At 41.4% G+C, this 17,298-nt stretch overlaps 1 protein-coding gene across 1 annotated transcript in view; it reads right to left on the bottom strand.

The window, feature by feature from the left end:
• Window positions 1–17,298, bottom strand: part of ADAMTS6 (ADAM metallopeptidase with thrombospondin type 1 motif 6) — a 397,790-nt gene that overhangs the window by 235,337 nt on the left and 145,155 nt on the right. Inside the window, exon 8 of the mRNA XM_040340248.1 lies at window positions 5,014–5,057. Coding sequence (XP_040196182.1) covers window positions 5,014–5,057 — 44 coding nt within the window. The remainder of the gene's footprint in view (window positions 1–5,013; window positions 5,058–17,298) is intronic.

Here is a 17,298-nt window from a genome sequence, read left to right as displayed (position 1 = left end):
TCTACCCCTTTAGGTTTAATAATGTACATTTTTTTTTAATCAGCTCAACCAGCTCAATTACTTTAACTTTGTACCAAAAATGTTTTACTTCTATGGACCCAAATTGAAACTCAAGCCTGTCTCCCTATAGATATATTAATGTGGATCAAACCTAATCACAAATGTCCCTCTCTATCCCACTAATTGACATTGTGGGATAGACTAAATTCCCAATATTGCTTTCAATATTCTCAATCCACATCATCTTCTATACTCATAAATCCCAACTTCACCCTAGGAACGTATTCAGATGGATTTAAATGGTGGACAAAAAAAGGTCTAATAAGACTTGCTAATGTCTTTACACTACAAGCTACCATATCAATGGATGCCTTACAAAAAATGTATAATATCACAAAAGAATAAAATCACACTTCTGAACAAACCCTACATTTCATTAATGTAATATTTCCAACTTTGAAAACGTATGCAAGCGGTTTGATGAATAGTCAGGGATTATATCTTCTTGACAACTTTCCCGCATCTTCTAATGAGAAATAACCCTATATGATTAATGCCAATTAGATCTAGGTGAAACAACACATCTTACTGACTGACATTTAATAGCAAGAAAAAACATCCCTAATATCCCTTAAAGGGGAGGTAAACTCCACTTTTCAACTTGCACCTACAGGTGAGCCAAGCTATTCACAAGTTATGCTGCCGATGAAGTCACCGTTGCATATGCTCTGAAAGGACAGCAGATCCTTGCCGTACATTCAGAGCTCCTTTTGTGAGAGTTTAGTCACTGTAGCTCCAGCCATTCACACAGCTAGAGCTCGCGAACCCGAAAAGGAAGACCAGGTGAAGATGGCAGCGCCGGGTATCTGTGACCTTGCCGCTTTACATTTACCATTAAACTCTGTGAGAACACATGTTATGATGAAAACACATCAAAGTCCTGCATGCTGCATCAATTTGATGTCCTTTAATCATATTGTGCGTTCTCATAGAATTCAATGGTAGCACATCTATAAGAAATGCAAAGTGCAAAAACCGCACCACACACATGGTAACCGGCACTTAGAAATGGACACCAATGGTGGTCCTTCTCTATGCTGTAGTCTAAATTAGACTCTAATAACACATTGCTATGGCTGGTACTGTTCCAAAGGCAATGGCTAACTTGAAAGTCAGGAAAATGAAGACATTACTAATGTTGAAAGAAAATGTCCTCTTCTATTGGGTTGGGGCCCATTGACAGAGCTAGTATATACCGGCCATAGCTGTACGACCACCCACCTAATATTGAGTAGGTCCCTCTTTTTCCACCAAAACAGCCCCTTTTGCCATGACACATCAAGGCCTAGACACAACTAGACCCATGGAGGTATACTGTGGTATTTTGCACTAAGCCATCAGTAACAGATCCTTTAAGGCCTCGTACACACGACAGAGATTCTCGGCAGAATTCGCCGAGAAACTCGGTCAAAACCCGGATTCTGCCGAGAATCTCTGTCGTCTGTACAGTTTTGGCTCGATGGAGCCGCCGAGGAACTCGACGAGAAAATAGAGAACATGTTCTCTATTTTCTCGTTGTCCTCGTTCTTCTATGGGAGAAGCCGGCCCGCCGAGCTCCTCGGCGGCTTCATCCCAAAACTCGACGAGGAACTCGACGTGCCAAGCACGTCGAGTTCCTCTGTCGTGTGTACGGGGCCTAAGTCCTGTAACTTGAGAAGTGAGGTTGTCATGAATCGGATGTATTTTTCCAACACATCCTACAGATGCTCAATTAGATGAAGATCTGTAGAATTTGGATGTCACATCAACACCTCAAACTCGTTGTGTTCCTCAAAGGATTTTTGAACCATTTTTGCAGTATGGCAGAGCGCATTATCCTGCTGAAAGGGGCTGCCATCAGGAAATACTATTTCCATGAAGGGGTCTAATTAGCAACAATATTTAGGTTGGTGGTACATTTAACATCTAAATGAATGGCAGAACCTACATTTTCCCAGCAGAACATTGCTAAAAGCATCACACTGTCTCTGCTGGCTTGCCCTCTTCCCATACTGTATCCTGGTGCCATCTCCTCCCCAGGTAAGCGATGCACACGCACCTGTTCTTCCACATGATGTAATGAAGAAAAACATGATTCAACAGATCAGGACACTTTTTTCCATTGCTCCATGGACCATTGTAGTCACTTTTTGCAGTGGACAAAGAGAAGCATGGGCACCCTGACTGGTCTGCGGCTATGCAGCCCCATAAGAATATAGGATTATCTTAAGCGCTGGCCAATAGTGAATAAAATAAATAAAATACCGTAGGTGTAACAAAAGTGCAATAAGGACAACTGCTGCTCAAATCTGTATGTGCCAACAACAAAATAGTGAATTGAATAAGTGTGAGTGACGAGCGCAGTAAATGCACTATATAATCAATAAATGCTAATTGTGCAAACAAACTAAAAAAAAAAAAAACGACAAAAAGCCAATGTGAACAGATTCAAAAGTGAACCAGTTGAACGTGAATAGAAGATTGACACCGCAGTGTCAAAACCAAACAAATAAGTATCTTTGTGAAAAACGTTCAAATAAAGTCCAGATTCAAACAGCTGACAAATGCTGGTAATCAGATGGTAATAGATGTGTCTTCCTATATAGTGGGCTCACAGAGCGCTTACCTCTGATTAAGTCACGTGCCGTGATGTAACGCGTAAGGAACAATAACTAGACCTGACCGGAAGTGACGTGGAACCCCGTCCGACCGGAATTGATTGTTATCCCCGCGTATGATATTATATGCTTGTAAGCATTTTTAGTCCTAATAAATCCCCCTTTGCTTTGATATACTTCACGATGGAAGCCTCCTTGTTTTTGTTTATTTCCTGCTAATATCTGACTGTATGGCGAGCCTCCATCTTTTTGAAGACCAGGATCTACAAGACACCAGCCAGGACGCTGCAGTTTCCATCAAGCCATTTTGGAAGTTGTTTCAGGCGAGGTAAGTGCTCTGTGAGCCCACTATATAGGAAGACACATCTATTACCATCTGATTACCAGCATTTGTCAGCTGTTTGAATCTGGACTTTATTTGAAAGTTTTTCACAAGATACTTATTTGTTAGGTTTTGACACTGCAGTGTCAATCTTCTATTCACGTTCAACTGGTTCACTTTTGAATCTGTTCACATTGGCTTTTTGTAGTTTTTTCTTTTTTTAGTTTGTTTGCACAATTAGCATTTATTGATTATATAGTGCATTTACTGCGCTCGTCACTCACACTTATTCTATGCAGCCCCGTACATAAACTGCAATGTCCATTTTTTCTACTTTCAACATATCAACTTCAGGGAATCACTTAAAGGAGTAATACAGCCAAAACTTGTTTGGCTGTACTTCTGTGCATCACAAGATTGCAGTTCGTTCTGCACTTCTGTGACCCATTTTCAACAGACAGTGGACTGAAGCCCAGTTTTGGCTTATGTCACAGTGCCAGTGCAGGCTGAGGCAAAATCGCAACAATGAAGTCAGGATCCGCCACATGCCTGGACCGGTGCCCGGCTCAGCCTCTCAGCGAGCAGGTGAGAGTCTGAGCTGGCCGCTCCCACCCCCTCCACATCCCAGTGCTCTAGAGAGTGCAGGGTGGCAGAGAAGAGTTGTATATTTTATAGTTTATAGTTGTAATGCAACATAGTAGTTTGTTTTATCCATACTAAAGAATGAGAACATTTCCAGCATTTAATGGAAATCTTTTTTTTATTTCATGCTACAGTCAGTTAACCTCCCTAGAAAGAAAGAAAGTTACTGCTCTAGGTGGATTGTGTTAGAAAGGTCAGTATGGTCTCAGGAAATCAAGGGTGCTGGAAATGCACAAGGCAGCAAATGGAAAAAGAAAATATGGACAGTCACACTCCAAAAAACCTTGATGATAGTCTTTAATTAAAAAAGGAAAAATGCGTTTCGCACTATAAATTAGTGCTTAATCATAGCTCAGTTAACCTCCCTAGCGGTAATCCCGAGTGTGACTAAGGGTTAATTTTCAGTACCAAAATCGTTAACCCCAAGCCACAGTTGGGATTGCATCACAGTATCCTGGTACAGCTTACTTACCTTGTCCCTAGGATCCTGCGATGTCCTCCCGCTGTGTCCTCCGTCGGAATCATCCGCCCGATGTACCACTGTTCTGGGCTCCGTTTTCTGCGAATGTCATGATGCATGGGGGCAGAGCCTGGCAGCAAATTCAAAAAGGTACACATAATACACTGTAATCTGTAAGATTACATTACTGTATCAAATAATTTCACCTCACTTTTGTCCCTAGTGCTTTGTCCAGTGCCATGCCGACACTTTTATATTTTATATACTGTTCTTTCTGCCTGGAAACTTGAGAATATCCATAGCATCCAAAAAGTTTACCTTTACGTAAAAAAAAGTGGTTTTAGACCAGCTAGAAAACAGCGATAATAATTTAATCACTTGCAGAATTGAGCGATAGAGATTTGTGGGGAAATTTGTCATCAGACAATGAAAGTGATGACAGCGACGATTCTGCGACTGAGCAAATTTCTGTGTTTTGGATTTGATTACATTATTGAATAAATGTTATTATTATTATTATTATTATTATTATTATTATTATATTATAATTTGTATATAATTATTTATTATATTATAATTTATGATTTTGTGTTTCAAACTTTATCATACCCGGGATGTCTACTAGACTCTTGTTTGGACAGATTTAAGTGAATTATTCCTAATAATTACAGGCCTACAATATAAAATGCCAAATTTCTATGCAAAACATTGTACCGCTTTGGCATTTAAAAATCTGACATAATCATACTGCCAGGGAGGTTAATAGGGCCCCTCAAAGGGAAAGATAACATTAGTCCTTCACATGCATTGGTTTCTGGTAGTTTTTATTTGTACAAATATAGGAACATATTGAATCATATGCACGACTAAAGATTCATGAAGATAATTTTGCATTTGTCATTGTGGTGTTTTGAAGTACCCAGGACACTTACCTAGAGTACCACAAGGCTTGTTTTTGTACGTACAGATGTCATACCTGTTAAAACATAAGTGATTAGACATTTATTAAACTGTAGTTGAAATATCAAAGCTTAATTATAAAGCTACCACAGTAACAGCATGGACACACATCTATCAAGTCAACTTAACATCTGGCTCTGTTAACACCTACTGTTTATGGCCCAGACACGGCACAGACTCTCACAAGAGGGAGCTGTTCTCTAATCAAGCAGTTACATTCCATAATAAGGAAGGAACTTTTATAATCTATATACGGGTAGTCAGAATCCGCATATCTATGTGGCACATGTATGTGAATTTATTTATCATATGGTAGATGACAATGGTATTGTAGTGTTTGTTACTTTTTTTTTTTTTTTTGTCTTTGATTTGCTTATATGTTCATATGCATCACTTTACACAGTTTTTCCTACAAGCATAACACAGCGTTGCAGTGAGAGCTATAAGGTGCATCCAAGACAGACATTATTGGTACATATGCATAATAATGCAAGATGATAGTACAGTACAGCAACATATCGCTAACAACTATTTTCTCTAATTTCTCCCTTTTGGCCTGTTAAATGTACAATTGAATGAGTTTTGTTGTATCTGATAAGCACAAAAAAAATATGATCTTGTCAGAAATTCAGAGCTTTCTCATATCCTCTACACCAGTGGTCATCAAGCCTGTCCTCAGGGCCCACTAACAGGCCAGATTTTATGTATTACCTTGGGGAGATGCAGACTAGAATACTGCAATCACTGAGCAGCAAATGATATCACCTGTGATGTATTTCGGTTATCTTGCAAACATGGCCTGTTAGTGGGCCCTGAGGACAGGAGGTGATGACCACTGCTTTACACCAGTGTTTCTCAACCTTTTTTCAGTCAAGGCACTCTTTACAATTCTGCACAATCTCAAGGCACCCCATTCTAAAATGTAGAAAAAACTAAATTAACAGTTTTACGTAATGCAGCAACATCCACATATGTAGGACACCCAATGTTAGAGATGATTTATTCTTCCAGAGCAAATACATCTTTGCACACGGGTACTGACTAGTATTCCGAGGTTTCTCTCCTTTACTCTACTAATGTTACCCCAATGCTGACAGAGAGGAGCAGGGGAGGGGAAAACAAGAATGCTGTGCAAACGTCCAATGTCCTCCTTATCAACTGTTGATGTCATTGGTTGGTAGGATGGCAGTAGGTAGAAAGTTGTAATGGTGCACAATAAAAACCTGTGGCTTTGGGTAACTATAAGATGCGCTTGATCCACCCATTGGCTTGTAAAGAATTTTTGGGCAATCATTAGGCATTTTGCCAAGGCACCGTGTTGAAAAAGGCTGCTGTACATACGTCCTCTTATATTTTAAAGTGTCTAATAAGCTCACCCAGTACTTACATGGGCTATTGATCAATTAGTCATTACCATGTAATGATGAGGACAGTAGGAGGAATTAAAAAATGTAGCAAAAGACAACTGAGCAGGGCTGATACCAATCAGCCCAAAAAAACACTGTGTGCTATCAGCTCACAATAGGAAATTAAGGGCTAAGTACATTTCTGGAAGATCAATAGACATTATCCTGTATTTGCAAGATCTCTAAAGGGATAAAACATGGGGAGATGTGAATAAATTGCCTTTTTTGTATTTTCATTTTGCCTTGATATACACTTTAATTTTACTGTACTGGAATATCCATAGTATTAAAACAATCAGAAAATAGAACTTGAGAGCAAAGTGCCTTAGTGACTAGTATGTCTGCCCTGCAGCTCCTAAGTCCCTAATTAGGACACAATCTGCATGGAGTTTGCATGTGTAGCACCCTCTAGAGGCTAGAGGAGACTAGAAGTGGCTTGAGGTAATTTTTTTTGTGAATACAAGTAACTTTAGGCAACCTAGCTGTTTTGATCTGCGTGGGCTAGGAGTGGCCTAAAGAAGCAGCTGTCACGGACAGCATCACTCCGCTGTCACCTACCTCTTGCTTTTAGAGGATTCTAGAAGAAGAGGAGGGGAAGTAGAGAGGAGCAGTCTGGGAGTCTCAGGGAGCCCTGACCAATCCCCAACTAGGATTGTCAGGGGGCAGACCTCCTTAAAAATGCTCAGGGTCAGCCCAGCTGGGGAGTTGTCGGGGGACGAACTGAGGATGTAGTACTAGGCTGTCGGGTCCTTTGAGGGAGAACCTCAGTCTGTGGGGGGGTGACCTTGGGCCTTGGACTCAGGTGCAGGACAGATCCCTTCAAGAACTCATGAAGGATCTGAACAGGAGGCACACAGAGGAGTTAGAGAGGACAGCAGAAGACAGTACTGCTGCCCAATTCTTGAGGAGGGAACCACCGCAATTGCATCCAGGAGGGCTGGTGAGTGACATGTGCATGCCAAAGAGGACTGAGAGGAAACAGTCAGAGCTGGGTGTGGAGCAGTGAAGACAGGCTGGTGCAGCCAGGAGGGCTGGCAGGGTCTGAAGAGGACTTACTGGGAGCAGTAGTCCACCTAGGACAGCTAGCACTAAAGACTTCCTATTTCTTTTTCTGCTACATTAAAGGGGCCTGCGGTCCCTGCCCACGAATGGTGGTTACTAAGGCTTGGCTGAGTCAGTGTCAGGCCTAAACATGTACTAGCTGTGCCTGAGAAGTAAGTGATGTTCTAGAGAGAGAGAGAGAGAGAGAGAGAGAGAGAGAGAGAGAGAGAGAGTAACAGTCTGCAAGCCAGGTCAGAAGGATTTGTTTCTAAAAATGAAATGGTCCTTACAAATGTGGAACAGTTGGGATTTGGGGATTTATATATACCTGCCTTACATGCACATGCACTTTATTGGCATCCAAGTCTTAGTCCTTAGGGTGCAATATTGAGTTGGCCCACCCTTTGCAGCTATAACAGCTTCAACGCTTCTGAGAATGCGCCCGCAAGGTTTAGGAGTGTGTCTATGGGAATGTTTGACCATTCTTCCAGAAGCGCATTTGTGAGGTCATGCATTCATGTTGAATAAGAAAGCTTGGCTTACAGTCTCCGCTCCAATTCATCTCAAAGGTGTTGCACCGGGTTGAGGTCAGGACTCGAACAAGGTTCATAAAGACATGGATGAGCAAGTTTGGGGTGGAGGAACTTGACTAGCCTGACCTCAACCCAATAGAACACCTTTGGAATAAATTAGAGCCCAGACTGCGAGCCAAGCCTTTTCGTACAACATCAGTGCCTGACCTCACAAATGAGTTTCTGGAAGAATGGTCAAACATTCCCATTGACACACTTTGAATCCTTGTGGCCAGCCTTCCCAGAAAAGTTAAAGCTGTTATAGCTCCAAAGGGTGGGCCAGCTCAGTATTAAACCCTACAGACTAAAACTGGATACACACTATACAATTTTCTGCAGATTTTTTCCTTCAGATTTACCAAAACCATATAATATGAGGTCAAACCTTAAGAGTTTCAATTTGTATGCAATCAGGTAGGCCCCTGCACTGCATGGTTTTGGTAAATCTAAAGAAAATCTGACAACAAAAGTTGTATAGTGTGTATGGGATCTTCGACTGTGATTCCATTAAAGTTCATGTGTGTAAAGGCAGGTGTCCCAATACTTTTGGCAATATAGTGTGTGTATTTTTATATATATATATATATATATATATATATATATATATATATATATATATATATATATATATATATATATATATACACACACACACACAATATTTTATACACAAATCCACAAACTCCACATACATGTATATGCATAATAATCTCTATGGATCAAAATCTACCACCACTCAAACTATGATACTCTAATATATTCCTCCCTTCGTAACATTCTAATACTGTCTTGTGTGAATAAAACTCAAAAATTAGACAAGCAGACTAATGTAATTTCAAGTCAAGTCCACTTACTGCCAAAGTAAACCAAGTCAGCGTAAATCTATGTGTTGAGTACGTCAATGTGTATATGTGAGCACAGGTGAGCGAGACTGGGTGTAGGTTTCACTATACCTAGCCAGCTTTACTGAAAACTCGCTATTCAGTATAATTAACCATAAGCTATAAAACAGACTGGAGAGAGCTAAACAATTGGAGCATGGCAGTGACTCCTGTAATTCCAGAAAAAAATGCAGTTTGAGGGCATGGACCTCACTGCTCAAGAATTAGAAGAAAGGTTTTCCAAACTGCCCCGTATATTGGTGCGCTATAAAACACTTGGAAGGAGTTTGCATTATTTTGTTAGTGTGTAGCATATTTGGTCACAGTTGTGTACTGCAGTTCCAATGGTCAAACCACAAATCAGTTTAATTATGTGCCAGCAACTGGAGTGTCGGCGTTTTCAGCAAGCCGGTGTAAACCGCAGGCTGCAAAATGCTTACAGAATGTGGACAAAAGCCAAATGGACATAGGCCAGCAGAAAAAAATAAGCTAGGCTAGATCTTTATAATGACCTGGCATTTAAAAAAAAAAAAATGTCTTTTGGTTTTAACCATTTTATACTCAGCTACCCATTGACCACAACAATAAACTTTTGCAGAGCTCTTTTATTTCTAACAGGCACGCTATGCTGAAGCATTATTTAACTCACTAGGGACCGTATTCACCAACTCTAGACAGAATGAAAAAACTCACAGGTGAGCTGACAAAATGTCAGGAAATGACCACTTGGCATTTCTTTGTGCAAAGCACCTGCACTGAAGTTTGAAACACAATCCCCTGCACCTGCTTTATTCCCAGCTTTTGTGTCTGATTGTATGTTCAGTAGGAATCACCTCATGCAGTCTGCACATTTTAGTCTGTCCAAAAATGTAGTCTGTTCAAAAAGCAGACAGTAAATATGCTGGACAATACTGGGCTAAAATCAAATGTATTCAAAACAAAAAATAAACATTACCGAGACCCAAAAACAAAACAAAAAAATGATATTGCAGCTTCACGCTCGGTTCACATATGAGCCGCATGCGGCTCACAGCAGGGGTCCGGTGAGTGGTGGTTCAATGTTTCAGGTCCGATTTCAACCCGAATTTTGTGCTGAATTTGGACGCATTTTCTGCAATCGTTTTTCTGCAAAATGCGCCTGACCTGCTGTGTGGATATGTGAACCGGCTCCATAAAGAGCAGCTCAAATTCTGTTAGAACCCATCCTAACAGACCTTAGATGTGGTGATTGCATTTGTTTTCTTTTTTCAGATATTTTCTTTATTTTCACATAGATCTAACATAACCAAACTATGGACTTTTGAAAGTTGTAAAATGCTCAACAAGCCTACACCTTTACATAGAAGACGAATACTTCCACTTCCTTCATATAATCCATAAATCATGACTAGGGTAAAACAAATGTCACCTTATAAGTTATACCTAAATGATCAGTCCAACATTGATTTGGATGAAAATTGGCCATATAGTGGTCCTTTAGTAACAAATAACCAATGTAAAACATTCCTTTAAACAAAAACATAAGGATAAACAATAGTCATTGAGTTTGACAATCTTTAAAGGCACAGAAGAACCAACCATTGTTTCTGTATCTGAGGAACACTTAAAAGTCCCCAGCTGCAAGACACTGACTCAGGCTGGGTTCACACTACTACACTACTTTCATCCTACTTTGCTCTGTGTTCAATGTTTCCCTATGAGAGCGTCTTGTAGCGTCCTACACAAGTCGGTCGGACTTTGAAAATGCTCCCTGTACTACTTTTGGTCCTACATTGATCCTACTTCAGGCCCATTGAATATCATTGAAGTCGGACCAAAGTAGTATCCTGTTCATGAAAGTAGGATGGATGTAGGACCAATGTAGGATAAATGTAGGACCAATGTAGCAGAGCAAAGTAGGATGAAAGTAGTGTAGTAGTGTGAACCCAGCCTCAGGGACAAACCCACTCTCCTTAGATACCTCCATGTCACAACTTCCCAGTTAACCCACCATTAACTGGTCATTCTCCATAGGACACCATAACATAGATTGGTCACTAGTAGGTGATGTCACTGTTAATCATAACCGTCTCCAAAAGGTCCCCATATGCCCATTTTCATATATATTTTTTTGCTTCGGGCCTATCTGGAGGAGCAAGCTGTAATAGCTTAAAACCGATCACTGCGCTATAATTCGTCACCTCCTCAACGCCGCCAAGTTTTGAATCCCTCTTACTTGGAAACACCCGCAGCCACCGACAATTGGTCTCTGGCTTAACAGGGTGGAACAAATAAATAAACTGGAGGATCTTGTGCTTATGGCATAAGCCCAAAGGGTATTCCGAAACATGGGCAATGTGGAACATGTTTGTCTACTCTGAAGAGGGGAAAGCTCTCTTTGACATATAGATGGCTGAATAAAGCATGTTCCGTGGCACCAACTTTTTCAGGCTAAATTAAATATTTGAAAAAAAAAAACTGACCTCCAGGGTAAAAAAAAAATAACTTTAGCCCTGTGGTGGATCCCCTTTCTAGCTGCAATGATTACCTGTTCATTTTGCCTAGGGGTGAAAAATAAGGTATTGTACCTCCCTTTTACTCGCTCGCCAAGAGCTGGCAGACGCCTCTTCTGGCTAAGACTCCAGAATGTGGACAACATCTTTTTGCCCTCGCCATCCTCCCATACAATGCCTGACTGCTGGCCCTGCACTGTACGGGAAGATGTTAGAGAGCTGTTAGAGAACCGGCCAGGCACGAAGGGAAGAGGCTTCAGGCGATTATTCGCACAAAGAGGAGGAAACCTTTGGGAGCGAGGAATAAGGTATGTCACCTAATTAACCATCCCCTAACAAGCAGTTATCCCTTGCAGTGGGGAAGGGGACTCACTGCATGGGTAAAAAAAAATTCCCTGGAGGTCAGTTAAAGTGTTTATGACACAAATATACCACATCATGGCTCATAGTACAATTAGGCAGAAAATATAAACGTTGATAAATGTTTAGTCAATTAATATTTAGGTCTTCCAGCAATCGGTGCTCAATAATAATTAGATCACAAAATGCAGTACATAAATGAGTAAAACACAGTCATTGCAAGTAGTAATATGCAAATAAAAAAATGTACATTAAATCTACTTCAAATAGCACATATAGTTTAAACATGTAAGCTAATGTCATCTATAAAATAAGAGCAGAAAGGTCTAACTCTAACCCATTAACCTTTGCCATAATGTTGTATGCTGAGGGTGCAGAGTAATTCACAAGTTGGTACAAAGCCTTACCCATCACTTATTTAGCTATACTCAATTAGGGTATCAACTGATATGACTTTACTGTATTATATAACATTTCTAAAACTCTATGCCCATGCAATGCAAAATCTTGTTGTACATATCGCTCTTAAAAAAACTGAAGCCTGTATATCTAAGGCCTAAGCGCCAGCCAGAAGAGCAGTAGTATATTTGTAGAGAACCACCTCTATTAAGTGCACTTTTGGTGGTTACAAATGATGAGTGGACTTGATACTTATTCTCTCAGATTCTCTATAAATGTCCAGAAGCTGGTACTCTCATAGAGAAGTGCGGGACCATGATGATGTTCTGTGGCTTTTATTTTTGTTGTAGTGAAAGATTTGAAATTAAGCGTCCTTTGCTAGCGATCACTGTAGTCATTATGGGCTCTTAGCTATGTCTTGGATTTGAAATACATAGACAAGAATGTTATGTCTAGAAATAAATGCTTTCCCTTGGAGCACACTTTTATCTCAATATCTTTTGTGCTAATAGTTTTCAGAAAGAACATAATCGCTTGTAGACATTAGCATCTGCAGCACTGACGTTCTCCTATGAGGTGATCGTCTAGTGTTCATAACATAACAATGTGGCAACCAATACTGATGCTTACACACCCGAACGTGATTCATGTGCCACTATTTGATGCAATGACATAATCAACCACAAAACATCTCACTGCAACTAACAATCATAGTGCCTTCTGAAACAAGCATAACACTACAATGCATCACCTAAGACTGATTCTCTAGATAAGGATTTTTATTAACTCCCTCGCACATTAAAATAAAAAATAAAAAGGTATTACAATACCGTAAAAAGCAACAATTTGATATTTCTTTCATGGACTTTGTATCACAAAGATAAAGTCATGTAAAGAATACCTCCCTGGTCTAAAATGCACCTAGCACACAAGAACACCAAAAGAAATGACTGATAATATCCCTTTTATACATTGTTTTTGCTAACTATTCTCTTTTTATTTCACAAACTAAAAATTTAAGGAATCTATTGCAAGTTGTGCGGCAATAGAACAAGGTGTTAAAATTTGAAAATAATGGTTTGCCAATGCACCACAAGTCCCCAAAAATCTGTATCTGAATGCAGTAAGGTGCTTTGCGGCACAATGCATTACAAGTGTGTTGGGGTGCTATTGAAAATTAATGGCACCGTGCCGCATTAATGCATGTACTGTGCGTTACTGCAACATAACGATTTAAATGGTCAGCACATCCCACTGTATATAGTTTTCAAACGTGGAAGTTCCGCTTCTCACTCCCCCCCCCCTCCTCCGGGACAAAATTTAGCACCTTTTGGGGGAGCGGGTTCCTGTTTTTGACAGGTACCTGTCCCCACTTTTTAGGGATCGCGCCGGGGCTCGATCACTCAGAAGTTCATCCCCCCTCCTCCTTTCCCCTGCCAGCTGGGTCATTCAGAACGTGCAGTGCACTTTGCACATGCGCAGCAGGGAACCGGCTGTGAAGCCACAAAGGCTTCACTGCCCGTTCCCTTGCAGACAATGGCGGCGACAGCACCAGAGAGCCAATGGAAACATCAGCTGGGGTGCCGACATTGCTAGATTCCAGGACAGATAAGTGTTCTAAAATTGAAGGATATCTAAAGGTAAAAAAAAATGAAACAAACATGCCATACTTACTTCCTGTGTGCAGTTGGTTTTGCACAGAGGGGCCCCGATCCTCCTCTTCTGTGGTCCCTTAGCGACGCTCCTGGCTCTTCCTCTTCTCGAGTGCCCCGTCTGAGAAGCGCTCTCCCTCTGGGAACCCAGGCGTCTAATGGCGCAGACAGCAGGACTCGGCCCTGCCCTCCGCTCCCGCGTCATTGGATTTGATTGACAGCAGTCGGAGCCAATGGCTGCGCTGCAATCAATCTATCCAATCAGGACACGAGACACCGGCTAGAGCTGGTGTGCTCATTTCAGGCACGGGAAAGAGAGTGTCCCAGATGGGGTATCTCAGTGGGAACTCCACTAAGGGGCTGAAAAACTAAAGGAGGTTTTTCACCTTAGGCCTCGTACACACGACCGAGGAACTCGTCGAAAATGAAACATCGTTTTCCTCGATGAGTTCCTTGTCAGGCTTCTGGAGAAACTTGACAAGCTTTCTTTGCGTACACACTGTCAAGACCAAATCTCCTCGTTCTCAAACGCGGTGACGTACAACACATACAATGGCAGGGGAAGTTCGATTCCACTGGCACAACCCTTGGGGCTGCTTTTGCTAATCTCATGTTACTGCGTGTTAAGTAAAGGTTTGGTAAGAGACAATTTGCAATTTTCAGACTGTTACAGAGTGACACATTTTCTATCTCCATTACAAAGGCTACTTTTACCGAAGGTGCACTCCCGTCTCATACTTTATTCTGAGCATGCGCGGGTTTCTTAGCATACACACGAACGTGTTTCTCGTCGAAAACCAGCCTGACGAGGAACACGACAAGGAAATTGAGACTCCCGTTGAGGAAAAAGAGAACGTTGAGTTCCTCGACAGTTTTCTCGATGAAAAACATACACACGACCGTTTTCCTCGGCAAAAAAGCTCTCCCACCAAGTTTCTTGATGGATTCTGTCGAGGAAAACGGTCGTGTGTACGAGGCCTTAATGCAAAGAATGCATCAAGGTGAAAAACCACGGGGGTTTACAACCCCTTTAAAAGTTAGCAGTTACAGTATTTGTAGCTGCTGATTTTTTATTATTTGCTGGGAGAAGGTGAAAATCTGCTTTAAGAAAACAGGTTTTGCAGTAAAACTGTTACAAAAGTTTCTTACCAGATATCCTGCCAGGCGCATCACTTCCTGTTGTAGGCGGACAGCACTAGGGTCGGCCATACACGGTTCCATACTCAGCTGGTTGATAAATCTATTTTGCTGTACCTGCCAGCAATAATCACTGGCTTCTCCCCCCCACCCCCACCAGGAGAAGACAATTGCCTGGCAGGAAGGGTTGCTGCATCAACACTGTCTGTGGTGATGGGGGAATCTAGCAAATTTAATTCCTGCAATCCGTGGTCGGCCTAAGTCACTGCCTCACAATTATTATCAGCACTGTCAGCCTGCCATGTGTTCTCCTTTAATTGCCCATTAGGTTGTTTTTCTGATAGACAGCCCAACCCCAAGGCAGTGGCTTGCTCTGCAACAGGATTATTTACTAAAACTGGAGATTGCAAAAACTGGTGCAGCTGTGCATGGTAGCCAATCAGCTTCAAACTTCAGCTCGTTCAATCAAGCTTCACCTAAAAAACTTGGAAGCTGATTGATTTCTATGCAGAACTGCACCACATTTTTCACACTCCAGTTTTAGTAAATCAACCCAGAAGTGTTTTAAAATTCAGATTTTAAAATAAGAAATTTTGCAACAGATTCACAAAAAAAAGAAGGTATTTGCTAGAACACTATACAATAAGGCACGGTGCCAAACATACCGAAAATTGATTTACGGTTTACATACAAAGATATAACACGATCAATGGAAAAGTGGCAGTTGTGCAAGCCATAACCCCAAATTTTAATAACTTTGTTTTACATGGAACACAGGACCTGCTTAACAATAAAGAAAACAACCTCTTTTCATGATTTAGTTGCCTAAAATGCACTTTCTGCTTGATAGGACAGAAAGTGTTACACCACAACAGTGCTCCTACACCCAAAATAAAACAGACCTGTTTTATTCACCCGTCTCCAAAACTAAATTATAAACCAAAAACAACTGACTGCAGCCAAAGGGAGGAAATGTATAATATAATATATGGTATAACAAAAATAACTTTTTCTATTATTAGTTATGTTTGAATTTAAAGATTGCCACAAATATCGAAATGGCTGGCTTATGAATACGATTCTGTAGTAGTGGTCTTGCTGTCTGTGGTTCTAGAATAAGGACAAGGATGGTTTTGAGCATGACTATTGGTGAAATAAAATTTTAGTAGATGGAAGGGGGTCAACACTAACATTTAATTGAAATAATGGTTACTGTACAGTAGAGTAGCGCTTTCCCCCTAAGGAGCCACTGGGTGTATTGGGTACCCTATTCCTGTGCCTACGACTGCAAACAGCACCACACATTCTGACACACCCGAATGGGTGGGAATATTCATTACAGGTGTGTTTGCATTAACCCATTAGCAAAAGACACAACAGCAATGATACAACACACAGTTAAACTATATCAAGGAATATATTGGAAATAGGTAAACAGAAGGCAGAAATATACTGTAAAAAAAAGCAATGGGTGTACAGAGCCACGTCGCCTAAACCCTCTGTCAGTTATGTCACTCTATTAGTTCAGCAGTATGTAACATACTCTCTTCTGCTGACTAGCTTGTTGGGGCCCCACTGTTATGTTGGAGTGCACTTTCAGTATGGGCACTACGCTAAAGTTAGTGGGGAATGGGAGAGTTATTTTGCTCCCATTCATAATTTGTTAAATTCGGGCTGCTGTCATTCCTGAACTGTCTTGTAGGTCAGTCTGCGCTCCAGGGGTGCCGATCCCACCCCTGGGCGACAGCTGGCGCTAGAGGGGTTCTGGCAGCCAATTAGAGGAGTCTTCCCTAGCGGGGCATGCTGGGGGAGAGTATATCTGAGGCAGACGCCATTTTTGTTGGTTCTTCGCGGGTTCCGGGTTCCAGGTGCGGCACCCACCTTTAGAGATCCCAAGCTATGTGCTGAACGGTGGGGGATCGGCTCAAGGAGAACCCAGAGGCAGGTTATCTGAGGGGCTTGAACGAACCATAGGGGATCCAGTGACCGGGACATTGACAGGTACATTTCAACTGTCACCCGGTGACCTTAATCTAATCTACTGGGAGGATTCGCTCAATCCATTTAGCTCATCCAAGTACTAGGCCTGTGGCAGAGGTCCCTAGAGCCAGGCCTGTGGCAGAGGTCAACACAAGCATTGCTTATTCAGTAGTGCCCATTTCCTGGAAGAGACATTCTTTTATCATCATTGTTCACACCTCCACTATGCAATGTTCCCTTAGCGTAGTGGAGGTTGCTCAGTCCTGGGTTGCACTTCTTTCCTCAGTGTCTGCAATAGCTTTTGTTGAAGCTTTTCCCATAGTGTCAGCAGCAGCTC

This window comes from Rana temporaria, chromosome 1, assembly GCF_905171775.1.
Source record: "Rana temporaria chromosome 1, aRanTem1.1, whole genome shotgun sequence".
NCBI classification, from domain to species: Eukaryota; Metazoa; Chordata; class Amphibia; order Anura; family Ranidae; genus Rana; species Rana temporaria.
This window is presented reverse-complemented; position numbering and strand designations above follow the sequence as displayed.